A 20,357-nucleotide genomic window follows, 5' to 3' on the forward strand; every position below is an offset into this window, starting at 1 on the left:
GGTTCTTTACTAGTTAAGACCATAGGTTCATATCCTATTTCTTAGCTCATATACCTGATGTATGTTGTGTGTTTTTATCTCTGATGACCTGCTATTGAGATGTAAACCTCAGTTTAAGAAAATACTCCTAATTGTATATTTTTATTTTTTTTATTGCTGATAAATTTGAGTAGGTAATGTGGATGTGATCACAAAGGAGTTATAATGTTATAACTTATTAAGTACTAGTTAATAAGCTTAAGGGTGTCTGTGTAGTCAATAGTGTATTTGTACAGGTAGGTAATGCACATTGTTTAGTCTGCCTTGGGTGTGTCATATTTGAAATCCGCCTTTAAAATTAAATAACGTACATTGTTTTGTTAGTGAAATACAATCACTTCATTTAATGTGAAAGAAAAACTTATATTAAAACTTTTTTTTGAATTTTTTTTATCAATCATTTAATATACCAGTACTCTCTAAAGATGTGTTTTAAATATGATGGCAGGGATAAATGCTGAATTGTACTTAAATACATTAATTGAAAATGCTGGAGTGGAAATAATTAATAATTCTGGAGGAAAAAGTATCAGCCACATGTCCTCATTTACTTAAGGGTGTATGTCCTGTTTCAGATCATTATTTTATTTTTATGTTTAACACAGTTAATCTTGTAGACGTTTTGAGTTGCTGAAACTTCAACAAATTGAAAAAATATATATATATACAGTCCATACTTTTTGCATATTTATCTGGAAAAGTTGAATTTTTAACATTTTTGTGCAGTATGGATAGGGAAAACCGAATGGAATAAATAACTGAAATTTTTTTGTTTAAAGGCAATGCTGGTAGCTACTGCGTGGTATGGTTTAAGATTCTTCCAGAATAATTCATTTAATTTAATTAAGCTATTTAAAATTATAAAAAAAATCTGATGATGGTTTGAACGGTCAGTTTAAATTAAATAATTTTTTTTTCTTAAAGAAATTAAAACCATATTTGCAGCCAGTAAAATTGACTTTAAACCTAAAAATATCCAGTTTTATATTCCATTTCCATTCTCCTTATCCATACTGCACAAAAATGTTATAAATGAAACATTGCTAGCTAATTATGCAATAAGTGATATATATATATATATATATATATATCATTTTGTGAAAGTTCAGTCACTCAAAAAGTTGACAAGTTTAACAGCGTGGAACGTAAATATAAAATAATGAATTGAAATTGGTGAATTCGTTCCAGGCCTGTCTATATGTGGTATAGGTAAATAGGCATTGAGAGCTTTAGGAATGCAACTTTAATACTTGTAAATTTCTGCAAATACATTGCTTGAGTTTAAAAGCAGCATTAAAGAACATTTACATTAATGTTTACTTCCATTTTAGGAAGTAATATCTATAGAATACATTATGTTTATTGCCATGCACTTCCTACAAAGCTCCATCGTTGCACAACTGTGAGACTGAATGCTAGGTGAATGCCTTATGCAAATGAGCTTTGAGGTTTTTAATCTGTAAGACAGTCCTTTCCCTTTACACTTCACTCTTATATATACAAGGGTCATTCAAATATAAACCGGAATATTGTTATACAGATTTATTCGTGATTTATGAAAATACAAATGAAATGCCTTATTTTTCTACATAGTTTCCTTCAACAGTAATACTTATCCTCCATTAGATAGAAAGCTTTTTGATCCCTTAATGAAAAAAAAAAAAAAAGAGGATGTTTGCCTCAGTAGCCAATTGCGCACGTATTGTTCGACCACAGAGCCGTCTTCAACTTTTTCCCCTACTAATGCCTCCTTCAGTGGACCAGACATATGGTAGTCACATGGGGACAAGTCTGGACTGTATGACGGGTGTTCAAGAGGTTGCCAGATGTCATTTGTGGCTTTGCCGTGCGTAGGGTGGAGCGGCGTTGGTCACCAACACCAGTTTGAACGACACCATCCAGAGTGCGAGCAGCCAGATGGGGTGCAAGGAGCAAAGTGCATTCACCAAGTTTTCACGCTCCATGAGGCCCAAAAGTTAGTTCTTCTCACACTCTGCAGTCATAGTGATTTGGAGTAATTATAAAATAATATTTGATTATAATATGATCACACATGATATCACAGATATTATCTGAAATGTGTGATTTTTAACTATCCATGTACCATGCCTTCAACGTCACAGAAGTACCGAAGAAGTCACAAATTGCAATGTGTAAATTTTTTATTGCCTGAGGAGACACAGTATAAAACTTTGGAGTACCCAAGAGTACGTAGCAGTACCCGGTTTTGAACCTGATTTGGTTTTCCATTCTTTCCCTAAATAACAATAGTCTAAACCAGGCTGGTTCCTTTTCGAATTCCCTTCAACTATGTCGTCATGGAGGAGATGTTAAGTCTAAGTCATATAAATAAAATAATTATTTATTGCCACTACTTATGTCACTTACAAAAATCTTCTAAAATGGCAAATAATTAATTACACTTAAAGAAAGGTCTATTCCCCAGTCACTCGTTCCACACACCTCGCTGGGCCGCACCTCTGGCGCAACTCTCGCCGTGGGACTCCATCGCCACACTCCGCCGCCGCCGACGCACTTCCCCTTCGCCGAGGATCCGCTCGACTCCTCGGTCGCAACTTCGCTCGGGACTCTGCCGTGCCCGCGACTCTATCGCCCGGAAACTCCGCCGCGGGAAAACTCCCGACTCCACTGAACTCACTCACTCCCTGCCCTGGAACCTTCGTCCAAGGACTTCACCACTCTGCCGCACCCGCGACACTATCGCCCGGAAACTCCGCCGCGGGAAAGCTCCCGTCTGAACACTCCGAACTCACTCCCTCGAGGCCGCCGTCCTTGTTTTATCTATCAGCCACAATTTCCAGAACTTGGGAGCGCGGCCGGGGCCTGTCGCGTCATTCCGCTCCGACCCAACGGCAGAAATCTCTCGAAACACGTGTCGGCGGCTCGCGTAACTCCACAGATGTCAGGTTTCAGTTATGTGTCAAAAGCAGGGCGCCGCGCGGGGAGTGGAGGGAAGGAGGGGGGAAAGCGACAATCCTTGTTATCTTCCAGGCGCGCGCGGCGCATATCATGTTGCGGCAGTTGCCAGCCAGCTCTGCACCTGCACGTGTACCGGCCTTGATCACGTAACAGTATCTTTAAACAAAGCAATTGAAATATTTCGAATCACTTTGTGAAAGTTATGATATTGCATGCTTTATATTTCTATGTGACTAGCTTATTATGAAAGTGTTGTTCATACTTTGAGCTTCGTCCAAAAAAGAAAAAAAAAACAATTATTTTGTAAAGATCATTTTATTTCTTTTTCTCACTTCATTCATTGTTACAGAGACCTCATGATAAACTATATTTTTAAAGCTAACACCTATGGTTGTTATTAGCGAAAGTGACTATTCCAGCCACTTTGTGTGTGTTTCAGTCCTTGATGAGAACCCAGGAATTGCGTTCACGAAGGTGGCAGGCTTGCTGGTGAGTCGGTGGCGTGCGCTCTCCCCGGAGGAGCAGGCTCGCTACGAGGACCTAGCTGTGCAAGCAGAGCAGCAGAGGCGTTGCGAGCTCGACCGTCGCTCACTGACGCTCGTCAGGGGCAAGAAGGCAGTGAAGAGAGAAGCTCAGCAGCCCAGGAACACTCTCGACGGCGTGGTGCAGAAGAGACCGCAGTGCACCGCCTCCACCAAGCGAGAGTTCCTGGTTACAGAGACGCTTCCCATCACCATAGACAACGTTAGAGTGCGGTTCAGCCACAGCGCTTCTAAATGGTACATGCTTGTGAGTCATTCTGGCATTTTGTGATGGGTTCTTCTGTGTAACAGGATAATGTTTAGTTATGTTTTCTAGATTTAATAATTGCAAAGCTGGAAATTATCAGTCTCTGGGAATACAAGGCATGATTAATATTGTTCAAGTTTGTGCTGTGCAATGCTTACATTTTATTTAGTCACTTTAGATTTTCTTTACGTGTCATAGTTTTCCTTTGAGTCTTGTAATGAGCCTGTATGTTTGGCCATGCAACAGAGTAAGCGAGTGTTTCAGAAGTTTATTGATTATTATTTTGGCTAGTGCTGTTGATATACATATAACAAGATTTCACCATAAGTTCACAAGCTGTACATCAAGAGCACCTAATATAAATATATATATATATATATATATATATATATATATATATATATATATATATATATATATATATATCTGTGTGTGTGTGTGTGTATATATCTTGGCAGATGAAACACATAGAAGGGCTAGCTGACGATGAAATGTGTGCATTGCTCAGAGGTGAATCCTGAAGGAGGAGGGGTGCAAAAGATTCAATGCATAAAAAGACTTCTGAAGTAAATTTTGGGCAATTTTTTATATTAAATACTTATCAAAGATGGCAGTATAACTAATTATAACTTAGAATGATTCCACTATATTTAGACTATATTACTAGTAGCTAAATATTAAGTTTTGTTCCCCCAATTTTATTGGGGAGGGGGTATTCAGACTTCTGGCCCCTCCCAGAATTCAATCCTGTATCCGCCCCTGGTCTTGCCCAATGTGGCTATGAGTGTTTGCAATTGTTAGTTTCACCACGAGTACACCAATGTGAATGAAGCGCAGCAGTGGGGTGGAGTGATGGATTGCACTGGTGGAGACAGGAGAGCCAGTCAGGGTTGTCTTGATAGGAGGCAGCTATCGGACCACTGGAACTGTGTCCAGCGGAATGCTGAGCGGCATGCCCGTGTGTGTGGTGCAGTGTGGCGGGGGAAGCTCTCCGGGAAGGGGAAGTGCAGCTGCTCGGGCAGTTGCGGCCAAGTGGGTCGTGGCTGTACTTGCGTGGCCGGGAGCTGGGGTTGCTGCGTCACTGGGGCCTGCAGGAGAAGGTGTTGTACCACAGGCTGATGTCAGAGAACACGATACCAACCAAGCAACTGCAGGAGAAACTACCCATTTCTCAGGGGTGAGTGAAGCACTCCTTTGTTCCCTTCCAGATGTAATCTATGGTGCCATTGGAATATTATGAGACTTAGTGTATTATTGTACTGGGATGTGGAAAGCTTTAACTTTTAAAATTAATGTAATCAAAGATTTCAACTCAACTTCAAAAAGCTTTTGATGAAAAAGTTGAGGTTTTGATTTGCTAAAATCATATTTCAGTTTACCAATATGTAGACTAAGATTTTGGAATGATTATGTAGACTGTTTATTTCTTGCCTTTCGAGGCAAATGAGATATTGTTCAATGTTGATTGATAAAGTATGATTTTTTTGTAGGTAGGTTTGTTTTAGTTAAATAGACATGCAGGCAAAATACTTATTACATTAATTAAAATAAGCATAAAACTGACTGCTGTATCCCACATAGGTCTAATGGCTCATGCATAGCACACAATATGGCTGTGTTTTATTGCTTTTTTTTGCTAACTTTGATGTTATTGGCAATGGTGGTAGACCTGTTGATGTTAACCATAGAAATGCAAACACATACAAGAATGTGGTACATATGTAATTTATGTACTTTTATTTCAGCTCTCTTGGCACAGACTTGTGGGAGCTGCTGTTGTCGATGGACAGGAAATTCTGCCCAGAATTGAGGTGCTTACTGCTATCCAGTCCTGCCTTGGACAGAAATGGCTTTAAGATTGAAGTGAAAGAAAGTAAGCACCTGCTCTACTTGATTGTCATACTTTATTACCAGCCAATAGAATATAAATTTCATTGTTTAATCGTTATGGGCTCTCACTGATGATTGTGATCAACAAATTCTAATTGAAAGTTCTGAAAAAGTTTCCTATTTGTACTGTCCAGACCACAGCTGTGAAAATTACTTCTCATAACTACATTAACTTTTTATTTTTCGAGCCATTACTTGAGCAAGAACTTTGGGTACCATGATCACTCAACAACTGGGTGACCTAACTACCTCCATCCAAGAAGGAGGTCAGGTGTCTCCAACACCCAGTTACAAAAAATCAGCCAATCCTGGCAAATGTTACAGTACCTGAAAACCATTTACACATATACACATATAACTGGGGACTTTCCCTTATTTGTCTCTTTCTAATCCTTTATCATTCCTACTTCATGATAACATTTATTGTCCTGGGGTTCCCACGCTCGGCTGGGAACACCCTCTCCTGTCTCTTTCTCGCACATGAGGGCCTCACCTCTCTCTCTCAGCGACCACTCTTACACCATGCAAATGCTGATAATCACACAAACTATGTAATAATATACAATAAAAAATAGTATGTTCAGTTACCTCTTAACCAAACCTACATGCTGAAATGAGTAAAAATGATTTTAAGGGCTTTTATCAAAATACATAAACAAATAACTTACAATATCACCAAAGTCAATAAAAATAACATAATGTTAGTAAATTTGTTGAGAATGACTTTAAAAACATCACAAAATACTATGCTATCATATAACAAACTTCAAAAACAGTAAGTAAATTGTATTAATGCCATTAAAGTATAGTCCAAAATATGGGGGAGGCATGATCCTTTGCAACGCCACATGGTTCTTATATCTTATTTATTCACATGACACGAATGACAATCATGTAGAAAACATTAATCAACTTTGATTATAGTAATTTTGCAGTTCCCCTTGACAAGACTATCAAGCATAATCAGTATAACTCAGAAACACTATTTTTTTTTTTTTGGAAAGATACTTTGTTTAATAACTAGCAAAGAAAAACCTCAGCAACTACTCGAGCTCGACTAAAAAATTAAGTGTCTGCTCGATTCAATGATATTGTCGCGGGTTGAAATTTTGCAGGGTTGTTGAAATCAAATTTAGGGACTTTACTGACGGGACTCTGGGCTGGCTGCTCTGTTCACTCGTCAGCGCAAGTGGCGTGACCATGTAATTGGGGCACGGGGCCGGCGCGGCGCGCTGCGGGCTTGCAGAATTTTGTTTGTTTGTTTGGCCGCGCGCTGGCGCAGCCACGGGCCGCAGTTACTGGGGCGCGCTGTCGTAACAAGCCGCGCGGTGTGGCCTGCACATTGGGGTAGAGGGGGGGTAGTCTTCCCAGATGTTCTAGTTAGTTGTTTAGTAAATTTGACTTCAATAACGAGCTTTTGTTATGGTAGGCGCGGCAGGGCGCGCGAATTTAAGCGCAAGTGAGTGGTGACTCGGGGCTCACTCAGGCGGAGGCTATGCGTCTCACCTGTGGTCACGAGTTGTTAGTTCGTTCGTGATGTAGGAATTCAAGCTTTCGGGCGGAAGCTATGGTCGACGCCAGAGGCCACGAGTCGTTTAATTTAAGTTAGGTCATAATGTAGTCATCTTCAAGCTCACTCAGGCGGAGGCTATGCGTCTCACCTGTGGCCACGAGTTGTTTAGTTAGTTCGTTCGTGATGTAGTTTAAGTTAGGTCATAATGTAGTCGTCAAGCTTTCGGGCGGAGGCTATGGCCCTCGTCAGGGGTCACGCGTCATAGTTTTTAAAATGTAATGTTCGTTCGGGATTTCAAGGGCAGGAGAGGCCCCTACGTTATTTTTTTAAAGTAATCGATCAAGAAAGGCTTTTCGGAAAATGTGAGTATGGACTTATCTTTGTTTTAATTTTAAGTATTAATTATGATTTGAGGTATTCGGAAGGACTAGGGAAGTGTTTAGTGAAGTTCTCTCATTCTCTCTCTTGTAAGGTCGTTCAATCGTTAAGGAAGTAAAGAGATTATTGTTTTAAATTGTAATCCCGCTATTTAAATGTTCTTTAAAATGATGTTGAGTATTTGACTTTAAGAATAAAATAATTTTAATTAAGTATTATGTTATTTTGCAAAATCTCCTTAGTTCAGCTCTCACCAGACATCCTGTACGGGATGACGAACCTATGATCCTAGGTACAGTAAAGTATTTTATGAAGTTAAGACTAGTTGATGCCAAGCGAGTTGTTTCTATGTAAAGAGCTACGATTCTCGCCCCCCCCCTCTGAAGGTGGATCGTGACAGAAATGGTGGAGGCGCCGGGTAGGTTCTATTTCTGGAGAGAGAGAGAGGTAGATTTTTATGTTTATTATTAAGTTAGTTTCAGCTTCTGATAGCAGGTTATTAAGAGTTTACTTGAGGAGAGGATTACGGAATTTTAGTCTATAGTGGAGGAAGTCTTTGAGATTTTTTTTTTGACGTAACAGATGTTTATTTGAGTATACTTGTAAGGATAAAGTTTATAGTGATAAGTTGTTTTAAGTCGTTGAGTTTATCAGGGATTTTTACGTGAGGAGAATACGTTATAATTTAAATGATTAATAGAGATAATGCAAGTGGTTTAATTTAATTGAAATTAATTTTAAGATTGTAGGTTAAGAGAGTTAAAATTTAAAATAAAGTTTTTTTCGTAAATAGGAATTATTTTCAAGAGAAGTTTGTTTAGTTGTCGTGCGCGTAGGAGACGAGACGTACGAATTAAATCAGTCGAGGGAAGGATAAACGTTAGAAAGGAATTAAAGAGAAAACGAGAGTTTATGTAAAAGAGAGTTATAGCATTTATAGTGATGTTTTGTTTTAATTAGAAAAATGTTGAGAGTTGTTTCAGAACGACACGTCAGTGGACGTGGCAGAATGAACACGTGACGGGGAGGTGCTGAGACCTAGCGGAGAACGGAGGAACCGCAAGCGAGGGTTGGCGCACCTGATGGAATTCGGTGACGTCACGAGCACGTACAGAGACGTGGACGGCCGTGACCTTGTTTTGATCAGCTGTACGGTAACTTAGCGATAAGAAAATAGACTATTGGTTAAATAAATTTAAATTTAAGTGTGTTTTAGAAGAAGAGGAACTTTCAGTATGTAAGTAATTTAATTTAAGAAGTGTATGATGTATAGGCTAGAAGTGTTTCGTTGTAAGTTGTTTATGTTTTTGTTAGTTAAATTCTACCTCGGTTTTAAAAATATTTTTTTGGGATTTGTAAACAGTAATAAGGAGGTACACTATAAAATCGATAAGCATTGAGAAAACTGGAAAGGATAGTTTTTGTGTGTAGAGGGAATTTACTCCAAGGGAACAGAGAGACAAAATTAATGTTTTCATTAGGGCGAGGGACCCTAAGGTGAGGTGTTGTGTCCCTGGGAAGTAGGGATTGTAGGGCAGACCCATAGGAGATGGGCTGACTACGGAATTAAGGGTCAGGAGAACCCCTGAGAGTTGTGAGTAGTTTGGGGCAGGAGTTCCTCAAGGTAGTACCGAAGTGGCTATCCTGTATGGGATAGGGCACCATTTCAATGAAGTATGTTGGTGGGGTTAGAGTCCCCTGGTGTGTAGTGGGCCTATAGCAGATAGGCACTACAGTGAAATTTTTGGTTATTTTGTGAGGTAAATTCCCTGGGTTAAGTTAGAGAATGTGTAAAAAGTTAGGAAGAAGGGAAATGAGAAACATTGCTGTAGAGAGTTAGTGTACTTGCCTAATGTGAAATTGAATTTTAATAAATTAATTAATGAGAAAGTTTTTTCTGGTCAAATAATAATGGAAGGGAATTAATTAATTTTTTTTGAGTAAGGTGTTTTAAGTAATGAAATAAAATAATGTGAAGTAAGTTTGAATAATTGGGGAGGAGTTTCTTTAAGAGTTTAGATACTTGTTTTTGAATTTATTGAGATATTCAGCCAGTGGAGTTTGAGAGATACAGTGAGATTTCAAGGAAATCGGTTGTTTATTAATTAGGAAGAATGAGATTTTATGATTTAGAGTCAGTAAGCAGAGTTAAGTTTACGACATGATATTTGGTTGACAGTTTACAGTTATTAAGGAGACAGAGTAATCTATTTATTTTTATTTTAATGGTTTGAAGATAAGGTTATGAAGTTTTTTTAAGTTTCTTTGGCATGTTGGAATAATTTTTTTTGATTTTAAGAATTTACAGAGAAAGTTTAATTGATTTTTATTGTTTGGAAGTATGGAGGTTTAGTGTTCGATTAGCCCTAACTTGATGGTCGGATCCCAAAAGAATGCCGTAAAACCGATAGCCAATTGAGAGGAATGCGGTAGGCGCTTGTGTAGAGAGGGGTTGTGGGAAAACTCCTTGGGACTGATGGCAGATCAGGGGCCCTAAATAGTGTGTGATGCTGTAAAACCAGTGCAGAGAAAGCCTGGTATGCTTAAATTTTTGGGCACAGGTTATGTAAACCTGGGGTTCCATGGGATTTAGTCATGTTAGCTGCTGTGAGACATTAAGATTTCCAGGCTCCATAGTAAATTCAATGTAAATTTTTGTTTTCTTAAAATAATAAATTTGTTTTTAATTTTTTTGAGATATTTGATTTGGAACAGTGAATACAGACCCCGAGGAATAAGAGTTGTCATGCTGTGAGAGGAGAAGGTGGTAGGCCTAAAAGGGTACAGGCACCACAGAGGTTATGTGCATTGCATAATTTAAATATAAGGAAACTTGAGAATTTGAAATTTTGTTGTTGGTTTGTACACCCATAAGAAGAGTATAGGCAGAATTTTTATTGTTATGAGATGTCTAATTTAATTGAAAAGAAGAAAGTTTAAAGATGCAAGGTAACATTATTATTGTAATAATTGAAAGAGATTAAGAGGTAGAGAGAAATAGGCAGTTTTTGTTTGTAAGTACTAAAGTTTACATATAGAAATTTAGTAACTAAGAATGAATAATAAGTTAAGTCTAGTGTAAAAGTTTTTTTTAAGTTTGTTAAGTTAAGAGTCACAAGTAAATTTTTTTTTAGAGAGAATGTCTTTGATAGGAAGTATTAGAAACTTATGGGAATTTTAGGGTAACATAAATAATGTAGGTAATGAATAATAAATAGATGGTAGGTCTTAAGTTAGGATTAACATTTGAAGCAGAATTTAATTAAGAAGAAGGAAAATAAATAGGCCTAATGAAAAGAACAAAAAAGGATTTTATGGTAAAGCATTTTTTTAAGTAATAAACAATGAATAATAATGTTGTTTCAGGGTAATGTGTACTAATAATACAATTTTTTTTTTTTAGGACCAAAGAACAGGAATTATGTAATTTAAATTAACATGTATTTTTGAAACTGTTACAGATTCCTTAAGATGAGCTGAGCAGCAGTCCAGTTTACAAGATGACAAGAGTTCGAGAGACAAGATACAAGATCACTGAAACAAGAGCCAAGACTGAAGATTCAAGAGAAGAGAAAGCTGGCAGCCATGGACTTACAAGTGGAGATTAATAAGGTCATGTAAAGTTTTATTTTTTTTATGGAAGACAGTAACTGGAGTTTTTTTGTTATAAACATTATTTACAGAACTTTTTAGGTTATAGTAATGTAATGGAACTAGTGAGTTGTGGTAGCTGTCAAAAAGAACTAATACCTTAAGTTTAATTTTTAAAGTTAATTTTCTTAATTTACAGAGGGATTAGTAGTTTTTTTTAAAACCTTATTTAGGTTGGAATTTCAATACAATAGCTTATTATAAATGTGTACGAACAGTTCAAGTTCACAGTACTGATAGGTAGGTCAGATGATCTTATTGATTTTGATGATTTGTTGTTTTGAGTTGATTTTTAAGTGTTGTGAATTAGACAATGAAATAGTTCTGAAAACTTAAATTATTTCAAGCTAAGAAATAGTAAAGTTAATTGTAACTCAAAGGACACCAGAATTTAATTTTTTTTTGAATTAGTAATGTTTGAAAATTTTATACTTTACAAGAAAGGTTATAAACAAACAGATCGGATGGAACAAGGATGCAGTAAATCACAATTTCATTTAGAATTATTGATTAGCTTTTGAGGTTATGAAGTAAAAGTAATTATAGTTTAAAAGTTTGAAAAAAAAAAAAATGTTTATTTTTATTTGTTTGAAATAGAAAGTTTAAAAGTTAATTAGTCATGATCTAGGTGGGTGATGGGGTGGGAATTGGCCACTCTTTTTCCCTATAACCTCCCTAACATGGCCTTCTATTACAACTAACAGAAATAAAGAAGAAGAAAAATGAAGAATTATTAGTTAGAATGTTTCTTTCATGAAGATACCTGATGAACTTTTACTGTTTGGAAGAATAGAAGCAAGGTTAGTCAGATATTTTTACTCAGAAGAAGAAGAAGATAAAGCAGTTTTATGACTCGACAAGCCAGAGATTGGTGTTTCCCCTCTGCGCTTCTATTGACTACGTTGTTTACTCTCATGGGATAGCTGGTTCGGCACCATGGAGAGAGATTGGTGGGCATTGTGGTTGCCCCAGAAGAAAAGAAGAGTAGAAGAGGTTATGGGTGGGTCATGTGAACTGACCTTCAACCCAGTTACTTCGTGGGGACTATTTGCTGTATAGAGAAGATCAAGACTCAAGAGTTAGGGAAAATCATTGGAGGTCATGTTTCCCTTCCTTAAGTTTTTCCTATCAAATTATTTGCCTGATTAGATTATGCTAAGGGTGGGATACTTTATGTTAGCAGTTGAATTAATTAATTTTATTTTTTTGTGTGTTTGCATCCTTGCCCATCGATTGCAGTTTAGTAGTTAGTTTTGTATTTGTCAGGCGTGATGGTAATGCCTGTTGATGATGTTTCAGAATTGTAATCTGTTCGTGATGAGGATGGCACAACTCCGAAGCAGATGTGGGGAGAAGTTGTGAGCTGCCCTGGAAGCCAGTCCAGTAGCTGTTGGAGTTGAGTGGTGTTTGCTGATGGCCAGCCCAGGGAGCTACTCTTCTCGACAACACTGACTTCGAGGAGTTGCACCAACCTTCACGAGATAAGAGTTTAATTAATTGAAACACTGTAAGGACACTTAATTTTTTTTGAAGAACGAAAGAAGTATGGTAATAAACGGAAACCGAAAAAAAAAAAATAATAATAACTATCAAGAATTTGCACATTGTTTAACGAATACTGAGAAACTAAGAACAGTAATTTAATTTGTAAAGAGAGCTTCACTAACAGAACAATTTATTTTAGAATTGAGAACTCGAGCCTCTGAAGGTTCCTGTGAGAACAAACCAGATAAAAGTTTTACATTTAATTTTATGAATACTTGTTGTTTTAAAATAAATCTTATGCAGAATCTAGATGTATGTTCAGACAGCAAGGAACTAAGAAAATTATTATTTTTGTGAAATGAGGAATTTATAGTTATGGTTTAATGGAAAAAGACAATTTGTAATTTTGAGGTAGCTCGATGGGGCTCGAGCTCTGTGAGGGGAGGGTTATGTCGCGGGTTGAAATTTTGCAGGGTTGTTGAAATCAAATTTAGGGACTTTACTGACGGGACTCTGGGCTGGCTGCTCTGTTCACTCGTCAGCGCAAGTGGCGTGACCATGTAATTGGGGCACGGGGCCGGCGCGGCGCGCTGCGGGCTTGCAGAATTTTGTTTGTTTGTTTGGCCGCGCGCTGGCGCAGCCACGGGCCGCAGTTACTGGGGCGCGCTGTCGTAACAAGCCGCGCGGTGTGGCCTGCACATTGGGGTAGAGGGGGGGTAGTCTTCCCAGATGTTCTAGTTAGTTGTTTAGTAAATTTGACTTCAATAACGAGCTTTTGTTATGGTAGGCGCGGCAGGGCGCGCGAATTTAAGCGCAAGTGAGTGGTGACTCGGGGCTCACTCAGGCGGAGGCTATGCGTCTCACCTGTGGTCACGAGTTGTTAGTTCGTTCGTGATGTAGGAATTCAAGCTTTCGGGCGGAAGCTATGGTCGACGCCAGAGGCCACGAGTCGTTTAATTTAAGTTAGGTCATAATGTAGTCATCTTCAAGCTCACTCAGGCGGAGGCTATGCGTCTCACCTGTGGCCACGAGTTGTTTAGTTAGTTCGTTCGTGATGTAGTTTAAGTTAGGTCATAATGTAGTCGTCAAGCTTTCGGGCGGAGGCTATGGCCCTCGTCAGGGGTCACGCGTCATAGTTTTTAAAATGTAATGTTCGTTCGGGATTTCAAGGGCAGGAGAGGCCCCTACGTTATTTTTTTAAAGTAATCGATCAAGAAAGGCTTTTCGGAAAATGTGAGTATGGACTTATCTTTGTTTTAATTTTAAGTATTAATTATGATTTGAGGTATTCGGAAGGACTAGGGAAGTGTTTAGTGAAGTTCTCTCATTCTCTCTCTTGTAAGGTCGTTCAATCGTTAAGGAAGTAAAGAGATTATTGTTTTAAATTGTAATCCCGCTATTTAAATGTTCTTTAAAATGATGTTGAGTATTTGACTTTAAGAATAAAATAATTTTAATTAAGTATTATGTTATTTTGCAAAATCTCCTTAGTTCAGCTCTCACCAGACATCCTGTACGGGATGACGAACCTATGATCCTAGGTACAGTAAAGTATTTTATGAAGTTAAGACTAGTTGATGCCAAGCGAGTTGTTTCTATGTAAAGAGCTACGATTCTCGCCCCCCCCCTCTGAAGGTGGATCGTGACAATATTTCCACATTCACCCAAATGCAAGACGGGGATTTTTTCTAAGCTGCAGCATATAAATTCAAATTTGTCTTATATTGGTGTATTAATACTACATTCTTATTGTATATATTCTTTTCCTGCTTGCTACTTAAATTGATTTTAAGCTTCACCACAGACCTATTATTTCAGATAGATGAAAAATAACTGTAGTATAATTAAATAAAGTTAAACTTAACATGTGTTTGAAAGCAATAAAATAAGTGGTCATGAAATATTAAAAATACACACTACCTGTATCAGCTGCAATGTTTGTTTTATCAAATTCCCATAATATATACTTTTAAGGGTGCCGTCTGGACGCTGGATGCTATGACACTCATTTAAAAAGTACTTCATATTTTTAATTTTTGTTTGCGCAGGAAAGGAATAAAAAAGTACATCCAATGTCAGTCTGGTGGATTTAAGTTGCCCTGTACCCGCAATCACAATTTTCTGACCCCACCAATATCACGAAAATGACCTTTTTCAACCTACTTTTTTGTGGAATAAAAATTGTCAGAATTTAAGGGACTCACCAGTCGGACATGCCCTGGACCTTCTTGCATTGATTCCTGCATTTTAACAGGCATGACACCACGGAAAGTTCTTAATGGCAATACTAGAGGTAAACATCTGCATCGGCAAAACTGCTCGCCGTCTTGTGGCGTCCTCTGTAACGGCCTGCCGAATGCTTCCCCTCCCGCAACGCTGTAAGAGTGGAGGTGGGATTGGGGCAGAGGCATATTGGCATATCAATTACATCTCGTACGAATGCTCACATGAAGCTCACTGCTCAATGTTACATTCTGTTTGTCAGAACCAGACTAACGGATCATGATGTACACGAAGGGTTAATTTCAACTTAAATATTGGGTTATACAGTCTACTTTTTACAGGACTAGTATTTAATTTACGTATAAAGATAATATGCCAAGTGTCATTCTGATTAGAAATGACCATTTTAAAATGTGCATGTGTATGTGTGTGCTTGTGTGTGTGTGAGAGAGAGAGAGAGAACTGAATGCCGAAGGTGTTTTCATATGGAACATGTAAAATTGGTATCTGCATAAATAAAGTGAAGGTGTGGACATTGTTTGAAATTATATTTTTGATTGTATTTATATACATAGATTAGATGTAATTTACGTTATCTTTAACACATTTCTATATTTGAAAACAATTTTGCTGTTTGGGTTAATCTCTACGTATTACTTTTTTCTTCTATTTTGTTTAATTTGTGGATTCTTAAAAGATTTTCAAAGAAAACCATTGCCATGATACAACTTCAGGAAAATTTTAATATAATTTTTTGTTTTATGTTCCATAGACCCTGAAACCATACATACATATCTTTACAATCGCTAAAACCTCCATAGTATGACAAATATTGCATCTTTTGAATGTATTATAACTCGTAGGAGTAATACCAAAAACATTGGTCTGAATACATTTTTGATACAACCAACCATAACTGCAAGGGGTGGAAAAAACATGACTTGGAGGACAATAAAAAAATTTGTAACTTCCTTAGTAGGTACACAAATCTGTTCAAATTATTTGTAAATTTTACAATTTTTAACAAAACTTTTTGGCTAAAATTATTTTTGATAATAGCATAATACAAATGATTGCCCAAGGAGTTGAAAATATCAAGGGTAGAAATATATTTAAAAAAAACTATTTCCATACCATAAACACTATTAAATCCGTTATTATTTATGGTACAACCTTAAAAAAATTAAATATATAAGAAATAACTGTAGATCTTTTAAAAATTATCGAAAACTTTGATCCAAAACAATTTTTGATTGGACTTCAAGGGGTTGAAGGAACCTCATGTGGGAATAAAAAAAACATAACTTCCATAACATGTACACTATTGAAGCCATTCTCAGTTTTGTTTAAGTATTGTCAAAAACGTTTGTCTAAAGTAAAATTTTATGTAACCAGCCATTACTGCAAGGGTTGGAAATAACAATGATTTAATGAAAAATAAATAATCATAACTTTTTAGTATATATACTATCATATCTGTAATATAATTATTAATTGCAAAAATTCTAAACATTATCCAAAACCTTTGGCTGAAACAATTTTTGATGAGAGAAACTATTCACTGTAAAAACAGGAGTAAAAAAAATTTCAAAACTTCCTATTGAATATGTTAAAAATTTCTTTTTAACCATCTTCATATTATCTTAAATCTTGGTCGAAAGCAAATTTTTGGTGTGACCACTTATTAGTGAAAGGTATGAAAAATACTAAAATAGTGTTTGAAGGTTAAAAATGTATAAATACCTTAGTAGGCATAATATGATTTGTTCTACCGTATTTACTCGTGTATAGCGCGCCCTCGTGTATAGCGCGCACCACAATTTTGGAACAAATTCCAAAGAAAATTTTTTTTTTCCCCATAAATAAATTTTAATAAAATTTTGTGGTACCTGTTAAGTAATTACTTATGAAACAATGATTATTTACAATGATGTGTGGTGATGTGTCAGGAAAATACTTAAATTAAATACTCTTCCACCTGAAAAAGCGAAACTTTTGTGGCATACTGTACCATCTGAAACGACAAGGGCAAGCTAACTCTGCTGTGTAGACGAAAGATAATGAAGCGCTGTATCGTCACAACTGGTACGATGAGTGGGAAGGGAGGGAGGCAGGCAGGAACAGGACTATAACCATCAAGTAACTTGACAGTTGACAGGACTAAACACCACCTCTCCCGTCACCGTTGCTAAGCTGGCGCCGACGACTAGATGACTCACCTCGCGCGCGCACGCGTGTGTGTGTGTGTGTGTGTGTTTGTGAAAGAGAGGCCTTGTTGCTTGTGTGTATGCGTGGGGGCTGGCCAGAAAAAAAACACACCCGGCAGTTAACGACTACCACTCCTCCTTCCCGCCCACCCCCTTTTTTTTTTTTTTCCCCGTGTATAGCGCGCATCCTTGATTTTTTTCCTTTACTTGAGGGAAAAAAGGGCGCGCTATACACGAGTATATACGGTATGTTATTCAGTGCTGGATGTATTGAGCTAAAATATTTTAAAACAGTTTTGTGTCATGGAATATAAGAAAATGTTTTGTCGATGAATTTGGAATATTGGAGAACGTATTGGATGTTATATACATTAAGTTCTTAAAATGTTCCAGAAGTTTATAGAAGTTACTAGAAATTTTCCAGATGCAATAGGTACTTCAAAATCTACCTATGCCTGTAGGGTGTGTCGAGAAGGATGGATTTCTTTTACTCCATTTATCATACTGACCAAACTGTGTGGTTCAGTGCTTATGAAGAAAGTTAAATGACTTTAATTTCTTTTGCAGCTGACTTTAAGAAAAATTTTTTGCTGTAAGGTACATTTTTATTTTGTTACTTGAAGGTTGAACGATTATTGAATATATATTTTGCTTTCAAGATTTAGCATTTGGAAAACATTCGGTTAGATTTGTTTCAGATTACGATGTGGTTGTTATTAAATGTTTTTAAAACACTGTACTTTTTATTTTATACCAAACATCCTAAAACTGAAATGTAAAAAATTCCATTATCACATCCCTAAATGTAAAAGCCGTTATTAACAAATATGAGCTTGTTAAATTATTTATATTCCGAATATCCCGACTACTGACTTCAGTCTGGAAACTTGCCTGTTGCCAATGTTGTAATTTAGAAACCCTTGTGCCTGAATAAAACTGCCCACGCCACTGGTGCAGAAATGCTGTTAGTTTAGAAACTGATTAAAATTTTAAAAATATACAGATAAGAATTAAGGAAAATTTCAATAGTTAAACATTTTTGGTATTAAAAGTTTGTAAGTTAAAATGCTCATTCACAGCGCGGCTGTACTGGTGGCACCATAGAGGTTTTCAAATAGTTTTGCAAATAACCGAGAAACAATCACATTGAAATCAACAGTCTATCTATAGTAGTATACAGACATGTATTTCTAAGACAGTGACTCCAACAGAATTATTTTAACGCACACAGTCACAAGTGTCTGTGTAACATATACACAATACCTTACAGTGTTAACACATTATTATTAACCACTAAAATAAGTATTTGGCAATATCGCAACACAAAACATGTAGTGTTGTAATTGTCGCGCCAACTATGGCAAACTGAACTGAAGAAGCAAAGAGCGATTCGGGTGCATGACAAGGCGGCGGCCCCAGTCGTCTCAAGGCCAGCAGCACTGGGGGGAAGGAGGGAGGGTACTAACAGCAGGGGCAGGGAAAGGGAGAAGATAAGAACGCGACAGAAGAGGGTGGTGAGCAACAGTATACTTCCTAAAGTCGTCACCCAATTCCTAGCAAGAACGACATGCTTTATACGCCATAGCGCGTTTACGCTCCAGCCAAATGGCGCCCTTAAATATTATTTTCTCCTGATGAAAAATGAAAATGTGGATCTCATCTTGCTTTGAACTGTCTTGCATTCAATTGAATACAGTACTGCTGAATTCAACTCTGTCCGACCAAAACATTTGCAGACTTGTTCTACACGTTAACATATAAAATATTTGATTCCACTAAAAAAAAAACTATTAATTATTTTTGAAACAAATTTCGCAGGTGGCGACCAGGTATCGTGCTACCTAAGCAGTGTGGCTAGCGTTACTCGCTTCTTCGGGATGGTGGACCTGCGGGAAACACTGCAGCTTGTTCAGTTTCATGGTGCCGAGCTGGCACAACTCAAGTACTGCCGTCCTCCCAAGATTGCCAACTACCTGCGGGTGAGTTTCTTGCTGCAATATTGATGCCTTTAAGTCAATTAGATTTGATAAAATAAGTCTGTGAGTTTTCGAAAAGTAGAATAATTTGATATTCATTATTTTACATCAAATATATTTTTTTAAATTATTTGTTACTGATCAATGCAATAAGTCGGACACATTCACAAAAAATATGTTAAGGAAAAGAGTGTAACATTATTAAGCCAAAAGATTTACTGGGAACTGTATTTTTGTTGTCTGCAACATTAAATAATTAATTTTGTGATTATGATTAAAATTTTTAAATGATTAAAAATTTTAAATGATTAAAAATCATTTTTAAAATTTTTATGTACAGAATCAGTTGTATCAACAAAACAATTTTCAAACTTAAAATTTTACTGATTTAAGAAAATGTTTTTACTTCATTTTGTATTTTTTTGCATTTTTACATTTCAGTTTTAGGATGTTTGGTATAAAATAAAAAGTACAGTCACGTTTTCACCTGCGCCAAATCATGGTTGGACCCCGCTGGGAATTGAATCCATATCGCCTCGGCCCCTTATTCTTAGTTCGTCGACCGTGTTGGCATTCCTGGTGCCAGCACAACTTGTCATGCCGACGGGACCGGGCACACGGTTGTTGCAGTGCGAGGCAGTGCGGATGGCACAGCAGTCTCCTGGCACAATGGACCGTGATGATCTGCTGGAGCTGCTACGCTTCTGGGACTTCCACATGACGCAGGAGGAGCCAGTGTGCCTCCACCACAAGCCTATATACATGCCCCTTCACTCCCTGGGCTCTGTGTCGTGACACCCGCCGCTGGATGCACCAGTCATGCTCAGTATACTTCTCCTGATGTATTTGCATACGGAATCATGTTCAAAAATTTAATTAAACTTTTAGGATAAGATATGTTGATAATTTTGCTCCAGAGCATTATCAGTGGTTGCTTGAAACATTATATCTCAGTATTAAATATTTTGACTACTTCTTAGTGAATCTGTCACAAACCTTTTTTTCCTACCATACTGTTCAGCTGTAAAAGTAAATTTTTTGAGGATCTTGCCACGTTGACAATTTTTCATCTCCGACTATATTTGACAATAAAGTTTTTTAAATAAAAAAAAATCCATGTTTAGCTAAGCTCAAATATGTATGTACTACAACCTGCCACAATGTTAGTGTTTAATATTAATACAGTATTAAACAAGTTAAAAATTTTCAAACACTATTTAGACATTACAAAATGCATTACATTTTTGTACATTTCGTAACATTTAA

General features: G+C 37.1%; 1 protein-coding gene across 3 annotated transcripts in view; it reads left to right on the forward strand.

Annotated features, from left to right (window-relative positions):
- Window positions 1-20,066, forward strand: part of LOC134530395 (uncharacterized) — a 42,494-nt gene extending 22,428 nt beyond the window's left edge. For 2 of the 3 annotated variants that reach the window (XM_063365175.1, XM_063365177.1), the window contains 6 exons: window positions 1,894-2,014; window positions 3,419-3,758; window positions 4,742-4,945; window positions 5,514-5,641; window positions 18,934-19,094; window positions 19,722-20,066. In XM_063365175.1, coding sequence (XP_063221245.1) covers window positions 1,894-2,014; window positions 3,419-3,758; window positions 4,742-4,945; window positions 5,514-5,641; window positions 18,934-19,094; window positions 19,722-19,886 — 1,119 coding nt within the window. In that variant the 3' untranslated portion in view covers window positions 19,887-20,066. Of the gene's footprint in view, window positions 1-1,893; window positions 2,015-3,418; window positions 3,769-4,741; window positions 4,946-5,513; window positions 5,642-18,933; window positions 19,095-19,721 lie in introns of those variants that run through there. The other variant, XM_063365176.1, reaches the window with a different exon arrangement.
- The last annotated feature ends 291 nt before the right edge of the window (window positions 20,067-20,357 follow it).

The sequence above is a fragment of the Bacillus rossius genome, chromosome 3 (genome assembly GCF_032445375.1).
Source record: "Bacillus rossius redtenbacheri isolate Brsri chromosome 3, Brsri_v3, whole genome shotgun sequence".
NCBI classification, from domain to species: Eukaryota; Metazoa; Arthropoda; class Insecta; order Phasmatodea; family Bacillidae; genus Bacillus; species Bacillus rossius.